Below are 7,638 nucleotides of genomic sequence, written 5' to 3'. Positions count from 1 at the left end.
GGGGGTTCGGTCACCATTGGTCCCTTCCCCTTTCTTCTCTTTGAACTTGAAGAGGCCATGAAGTTGAGTGAATGGAAGAAGCAGAGGTGAGTTTGGGGATTGATTAAGGTACGGTCTAGTTGTGTTAGGGAGTGAGGAAATAAATGTTGTTATTATGAGTGAGATGGTGTATATGTATAGGATTGCAAAAGGTGGAGGCAGAGGTGTGTGTTTGTAAAGAGATTGTGTAGGGAGATGTGATGCAAGAGATGTCTCAACTGATTTATAAGCACAGGGAGAAGTGTTGGCCGAATATTGCACTTGAAGTTTGGTTCGGTCATGGGTTGTGAAGGGTAGAGATTGAGTTGAACAACCTAGTGACTTTATGAGATGAACGGCTTGCATGTTCTCTTGAGGGTTGACAAGGATTCTACTCCTATTGGTTGCATGGGGTCCGTTCCTCATGGTGGCTAGCATTCAGATTTTTCTTGCTTTCCAAAGTTGGCACATCTCCCTAAGCACATGTGACTCTTTTCTTGACTTGTCATAACCGTCCCATTGCCTTGTCCTTGCTCCAGCCTTCTCTTCTCTTTTTTTTTTCTTCGAATTAAACAAAAATGAGATGCTTTAGTATATAATTATAGCACGGTGGAGAAGTGAGTAATTGTATTAGAAAGAAGAAAAATTCTTTTTATGAGAGATCCATTGCGTTCCTGACTTGGTGAACCAAAATTTTTTTTTTTTTTTTTTTTTTTTTTTTGTGAACGCCAAACTTGTTCCTTGTTGAGAGATTAATGTTGCACCAAGCATTTGTCACAATTGATACTCTCATCATAAATTCTAATTCAAAAATTCCTAGAAATAGTAACAATGCATGCTTCACCTCTGCATGATTTTTGATTGTCTTTTCTCTTTTCTGAACAAGAGTTGATATTTCTTATAATTGACACGTATGTAGACACCAAACTTAATGTTTGGTCATATACTTCATCTCAGTGACTAAGTATATGATCTCAAAGTGCTTGAAAGGTTAACTTTTGTGTGCTGTCAAGCACACCAAACTTAGAAGTCTGACATACGTTTCAAAACAATGCATGCATCTGTCAAGTATGTTCAAAATCATGCTGAGGTGATCAAGATTTATTGAATTTAAAAGCAAGCAGGAATCTTAAATCATGGGTTGCCTCCCATGAAGCGCTCTTTTAGTGTCACTAGCTTGACATTGAACCCCTTCTTTTATGGTGGTTGATGACTGTAGTGCCTTAGCCTGTCTCCTCTGACTGTGAACTTCTTCTTTGTCCCTTGGTGCTCAATTTCCACATGCTCAAGAGAGAGTACTTGGTTAACAGTGTAGTGATCCTCAGTTCCCAGCTGTTGATATGTTAGTTGCACCTTGTCACCTTTGGAGAGTCCTTCGGTTGGGATCTTTTTATTCTTCCACCCTTTGTGAGCTTTCTTCTTGTTTTTCTTCCTTTTTCTTGTCGACCTTTCTTCCTTAATAGCAGCTTTGGTGGCGGTACCTTCCTTCTTGTTTATTATCCTGGTTCCATTTTGAATTTCTTCTTCTCCCTGCACATGCTCATTCTTCTGTTCCCTAGTGTTGTTGGTTGTTTCCCCTGGGAACCAGTCACTGACTATCTTGTCCCTTTCTTCACTGATTTGTGGTTCTGGAAACACTTTCAGGGTTATGCTGTCCTCATGCATCCTGAGAGTTAGTTCTCCCTGCTCTATATCTATGATGGCTCTAGCAGTGGCCAAAAATGGTCTTCCCAAGATGATTGAACTGTTTTCTTCTCCTTCAGTGTCCAGTATTACAAAGTCCGCAGGAAAAATGAACTTATCAATCTTAACTAAAAGGTTTTCAATCACTCCCTTGGGATATACTATTGACTGATCCACCAATTCTAAGGATATCTGTATTGGTTTCACTTTCTCTATGCCAAGCTTTTTCACTAAGGATGATGGAATTAAATTTATGCTTGCTCCTAAGTCACACATCCCCTTGTTGATAAATAGACTTCCAATTGTGCAAGGTAGGAAGAAACTTCCAGGGTCTTCCAGCTTGGGAGGAAGTCCTTTTCTGATGAGTGCACTGCACTCTTCAGTGAGGAGCACAGTCTCCTTTTCTTGCCAACTCCTCTTCTTATTGATGAGCTCTTTCAAGAACTTTGCATACAGAGGCATTTGTTCCAATGCTTCAGCCAAAGGGATATTGATCTCCAGCTTCTTGAAGACTTCAAGAAATTTTGGGAAGTGTTGGTCCTTAGTCTCTTTGCTGAATCTTTGAGGATATGGTAGTGGAGGTATGGAGTTCATGTCCTGTCTTTGTTCCTTGGTTGGCTCCCCCATTGCTTCCTTCCCCTTTCTTGATTGTTGTGGCCGGTCTTCTTTTTCTTTGAGCTCCTCTGAGGCTTGCTTGCTTGCTGTCACTTTTTCATCATTGGCCCTCTCTTCCTTGTCTTGTTTCTCGTCACTTTCCTTTGGTTTCTTGACTGCTTCTTCATTTCTCACCAGGGTTTTGCCATTCCTTAGCTGTATTGCCTTGCACTCCTCTTTTGGATTAGGAATAGTGTCACTAGGTAGTGAGCTTGATGGCCTTTCAGTGGTGATCTTTTTGGAGAGTTGACCAATTTGCCTTTCCATATTCTTTAGGGAGGCTTCCTGGTTCCTTGTGGTCATCTCTTGGTTCTTCATCAGTTTTTCCATTAGGAGCTCCAGGTTGGTAATTCTCTGAGAATCTTGTGAAATGAGTTGAGTGTGGGGTGTTGATGGTTGAGGGTAAGTGTTTTGGTTAGAGGTTTGGTTGTGGGATGGGTACTGGTTAGAGTTGGGGTAGGTATTTTGTGGTTTTCTGTATGTGTTTTGGTTAGAGGCCTGGTTGTTGTAGTTTGTGTTTTTCCAATTGTTTTGGGTGGAGTTTCTTTGCCATGGCCGCTGAGGTTGATTGTGGTTATCTCCCCACCTAAGGTTGGGATGATTCTTCCAAGAGGGGTTGTAGGTATCACCATATACTTCATTTGGTCCAAAATTTTGGTTGTGCATGTACTGGACTTGCTCTTGCTGTTGCTCCTCTTGAGTTTCTTCATTTTGCTCCCAAGTGGTTGATGGTTGGCTTGTGTTGACTGCTGCAACTTGGAGATTATCAATCCTCTTGGTCATTTGCTCAAATTGTTGTTGAATTTGATGCTGCATCATTTTGTTTTGAGCTAAGATTGAATCCACTCCGTCCAACTCCATTACTCCTCTTCTTTGTGATGGTTGGCGTTGTCTTTGATGAGCAAAGAAGTATTGGTTGTTAGCCACCATGTCAATGAGATTTTGGGCTTCCTCTGCAGTTTTCATTAGTTGCAACGATCCTCCAGCTGAATGGTCAAGTGATTCTTGAGCCTTTAGAGTGAGTCCTTCATAGAAGTTCTGTAGCTTGTCCCACTCAGTGAACATTTCTGGTGGACATTTCCTCAGCAGAGCCTTGTATCTCTCCCATGCTTCATACAGATTTTCAGCATCCAATTGTGTGAATGTTTGCACCTCAGTTTTCAGCCTGATGACTCTTTGGGGTGGATAGAATTTGGCTAGAAATTTAGTTATCAAGTCATCCCAACTAGTGATGCTTCCTTGGGGAAAAGTTTCAAGCCATTGTGCGGCCTTGTCCCTTAATGAGAACGGGAACAGCAGAAGCTTGTAAGTTTCAGGATTCACACCATTGGACTTGACAGTGTCACAAATCCTTAAGAAGGTAGATAGATGTTGGTTTGGATCCTCCAATGGTCCTCCTCCAAATGAGCAGTTGTTCTGGACCAATGTGATGAGTTGTGGCTTCAGTTCAAAGTTATTTGCATTGACATTAGGGGTGAGAATGCTGCTTCCACAATGTCTAGCATTTGCAAAAGTATAGGAAGCCAATACTCTCCTCTGTTGTGGTGGATTATTAACTCCTTCTCCTGGATTAGATGTATCTCCTTCCATCTCGTGGAATTCTTCGTCTGATTCTTCTTCTCCAACAATACTTTTCCCTCTTTCAGCTCTTCTCAATCTCCTTAGAGTTCTTTGGTCAACTTCAGATAAAACATGAACAACTCTCCCTGTACCTGACATACAAACAACATAACAGGGAACACAACCAGTGATACTTCAATCTATTGCTAGAATGAAGTTTTAGTTAGCTTAAGCAAAAATTCAAACAGTTAGTGTGTTAGTCAAAGACTTAAAGAATAGAAGGGAAAAAGTGCTTGATCTAGATTACCACCTCACTTAATCATTGTCAACCTATTTCAATCCCCGGCAACGGCGCCAAAAACTTGATGAGTATTTTGGTGAAAAATAAATTTCCAACAGAACACACAAATCTAACCGGCAAGTGTACCGGGTCGCATCAAGTAATAATAACTCACATGAGTGAGGTCGATCCCACAGGGATTGAATGATTGAGCAATTTTAGTTTAGTGGTTGATTTAGTCAAGCGAATCAAGAATTGGTTGAGTGTTTGTGATTAACAGAAACTAAATTGCATGAAATGTAATTGGGAAAGGGAAAATTGCAGTAAACTAAAGAGCAGGAAAATAAAGAAACTAAATCTTAAAGAGCATGTAAAATAAAGTGCAGAATCTTAACTTGCAAGGAATATAAATAACTGAAGCTTAAAGTGCAAGAAATGTAAATTGCTTGAATTGTAAAAGGGATTGGGGCGTGGACTTGCAGGAATTAAACAAGAAACAAGTAAATGGCATTAAACATAAAAGAGAAAATTGAAGTGCAGTGAAGTAGATCTTAACAGAAAAGTAAAATGACTTGAGAATTTAAAGAACTAGAAAGCAGTGCTTAAGTTGCAGCAATTTAAAAGGGGTTGAGATCTCAGGAGTGGAAGAGACTAGATAACAAGTCTAGATCTCAAATCCTTCCTTGATCCAACAAGAGCAATTGCAAAAGAAGTAAAGAAAAGTAAATTGCAGAGACAAAGTAAATGAAGAAGCAGTAGACAGAAATTCAAATTCAATTATGCAGAAAGAAAATAAACAAGGGATCTCAAGGTGAGATTGAAACAGAATTTCTTCAATTCTCCACCAAAGATCCAAAGCAAGAAAATTAAAGAGTGTTTAAGCAAGAACCAAGAAGAAGAGAGATCAATTCTCCTCCCAAGTTCTCTGAAATCTAAATTCAAAACTAAAAGCTCAAAATGAAAATGAAAGGAAAATTCAAAAGTAAAATTTAGCTCCCCTAATTACATCAAACTAACTCCTATTTATACACTTTCTATTCTTGGATATTGGAATTTGGATGGGCTTTTGATTTGGTGAAGATTTGAATTAAATTGGACTTTTGGTTGAATTTTCAGCCCATGGGTAATATGCTTCCAGGGGAGTGCTCAGCTCACAAAGTGAGCTGAGCTTCGACACTTAGTGTGGGGAAGCATTGATAGCGTGCTGCTGTCTTGGGGTGCATCAGGGGAGAGCTCAGCTCACTTTGTGAGCTGAGCATTGGTGCCTTAGTGCCAATTTGTTGTGCTGCCCCTTGGACCGTGTCATGCGCTCCACTCCTTTCCTGGCCGTGTCAAGATGTGCCCCCATGCATCAAGAAGTAGCGCTCAGCTCACTTTGTGAGCTGAGCTTTGGTGTATCCAAGGAAGGGTCCTTGGTTCGAAACCCATGGGAAGCATGCGCTACCCCTTTTCTTGGTTGCCTTGCTTCCTTGCTTCCTCAAGGTGTGGGGTTCGAAGCTTGGGGAGTGCATTTGGCCAATTTTTGCTTATTTTCCATGAGAGTAGCGCCTCCACCCTTTCCCCTTGGTCATGGGTTCAAGTCTTGGAGCATGCATTTGGAAATCATTTTTCTTGAATTTCTCCTCTAGCGCTCTCGATAATGCTCACTTTGTGAGCTGAGCTTGGTTCCTCATTTCCTTATTTCTTGGCCTTGTGTTGTGCTCAGCTCACAAAGTGAGCTGAGCTTTGTGCCTTGGTCCCTTGGAAGTGAGTGTAGCGCTCTCTTAGTGCTTGGTGCTCTTGGAATGAGTTCCATGGTTTGTTGCACTACACTTTCTCCTTTGATGGCCACACTTTCTATTCCTTGAACCACGCTCCTTAGGTCACGCTTTTCTTCTTTTCTTCTTTTCTTCACCTACAATTAATCAAAACAACCAATCAAAGTATCACCAAATTCACAAGGTTTACAAATCATCAAACTTCAATTAAATTTGGCCTAAACCTCATGATTTAGCATCAATTATATGGTGGTTGTTTGATTCAAAGAAGTTATGCATTTTCATTCCAAATTGCTTTCTTAGGATGCAAGAAAGTGCATAAAACCAAATGAAAGTAAAGAAAAAGACTATTAAAAAGGGTATATGATGACTTGTCATCAATAATGCTACACCTGGACACTTGACTTTTTTTGGTTGCACTTGTACACAAATTAAGAATAAATTAATTTTAAAATTTTTCAATTATTTTGTTTTTTTGTATATTGTTATAATTTTTTATTTTTTTACTATTAGAAAAAAATTATTTTTTAGTTTAAAAAGTAAAAAAGAAAATAATAAGTTTATAAATTTGTTGTTTACTAGATATTGCTGGACTTTATTTTACTTTTATAATATAAAAAAATAATTTAATCATATAATTTAAAAATTCAAAAATAAAAAATTTAGTTTATAAAAATTTTAAATTTTTTAATAATATTTTTTACTTTTTATTCACCGAAAAATGCTACACCCGGACAGTTGACTTTTTTTGCCACACCTGTTCACAAATTAAGAATAAATTACTTTTAAAAATTTAAAATTTTTCAATTTTTCTTTTTTTTTTTTTGTATATTGTTGGAATTTTTTTCTTCTATTATTAGAAAGAACTTACTTTTTTATTTTAAAAATTAAAAAATAAAAATTTACTAGATATTGCTAGACTTTATTTTATTTTTCTAATTTAAATAAAAAAATTTAATCTCATAATATAAAAATTCAAAAATAAAAAATTTAGTTTTTTAAAATTTTTAAATTTTTTAAATTCCTTTTTATTTTTTATTCACCGGATAATGCTACACCTGGACACTTGACTTTTTTTTATTGCACTTGTACACAAATTAATTTTAAAATTTTTCAATTATTTTGTTTTTTGTATATTTTTATAATTTTTTATTTTTTTACTATTATAAAAAATAATTTTTTTTTAAAAAGTAAAAAAGAAAATAATAAGTTTACAAATTTGTTGTTTACTAGATATTGCTGGACTTTATTTTACTTTTATAATATAAAAAAATTATTTAATCATATAATTTAAAAATTCAACAATAAAAAATTTAGTTTATAAAAATTTTAAATTTTTTAATAATATTTTTTACTTTTATTCACCGAAAAATGCTACACCCGGACAGTTGACTTTTTTGCTACAGCTGTTCACAAATTAAGAATAAATTACTTTAAAAAATTTAAAATTATTCAATTATTCAATTTTTGTTTATTGTTGGAATTTTTTTCTTCTATTATTAGAAAAGAACTTATTTTTTTATTTTAAAAATTAAAAAATAATAAATTTCTAGATCTGTTATTTACTAGATATTGCTAGACTTTATTTTATTTTTCTAATTTAAATAAAAAAATTTAATCTCATAATATAAAAATTCAAAAATAAAAAATTTAGTTTTTTAAAATTTTAAAATTTTTTTTATTTTT

General features: G+C 36.1%; 1 protein-coding gene across 1 annotated transcript; it reads right to left on the bottom strand.

Annotated features, from left to right (window-relative positions):
* Positions 1 to 1,215: 1,215 nt before the first annotated feature.
* LOC148571143 (uncharacterized) lies at positions 1,216 to 3,420 on the bottom strand. Its single transcript, XM_088507914.1, has one exon. It carries the CDS (start codon positions 3,418 to 3,420, stop codon positions 1,216 to 1,218), a length of 2,205 nt encoding a protein of 734 aa, XP_088364040.1.
* Between the last annotated feature and the right edge of the window lie 4,218 nt (positions 3,421 to 7,638).

The sequence above is a fragment of the Arachis ipaensis genome, chromosome B3 (assembly GCF_059453495.1).
Source record: "Arachis ipaensis isolate K30076 ecotype BB chromosome B3, ASM5945349v1, whole genome shotgun sequence".
In the NCBI taxonomy this organism is placed as follows: Eukaryota; Viridiplantae; Streptophyta; class Magnoliopsida; order Fabales; family Fabaceae; genus Arachis; species Arachis ipaensis.
The sequence above is the reverse complement of the archived record's forward strand: the minus strand, read 5'-3'. Positions and strand labels throughout refer to the sequence as shown.

Coding starts and splice junctions, on each gene's coding strand:
- LOC148571143 (XM_088507914.1), bottom strand. CDS start 3,420: ATGTTCACTGAGTGGGACAAGCTACAGAACTTCTATGAAGGACTCACT.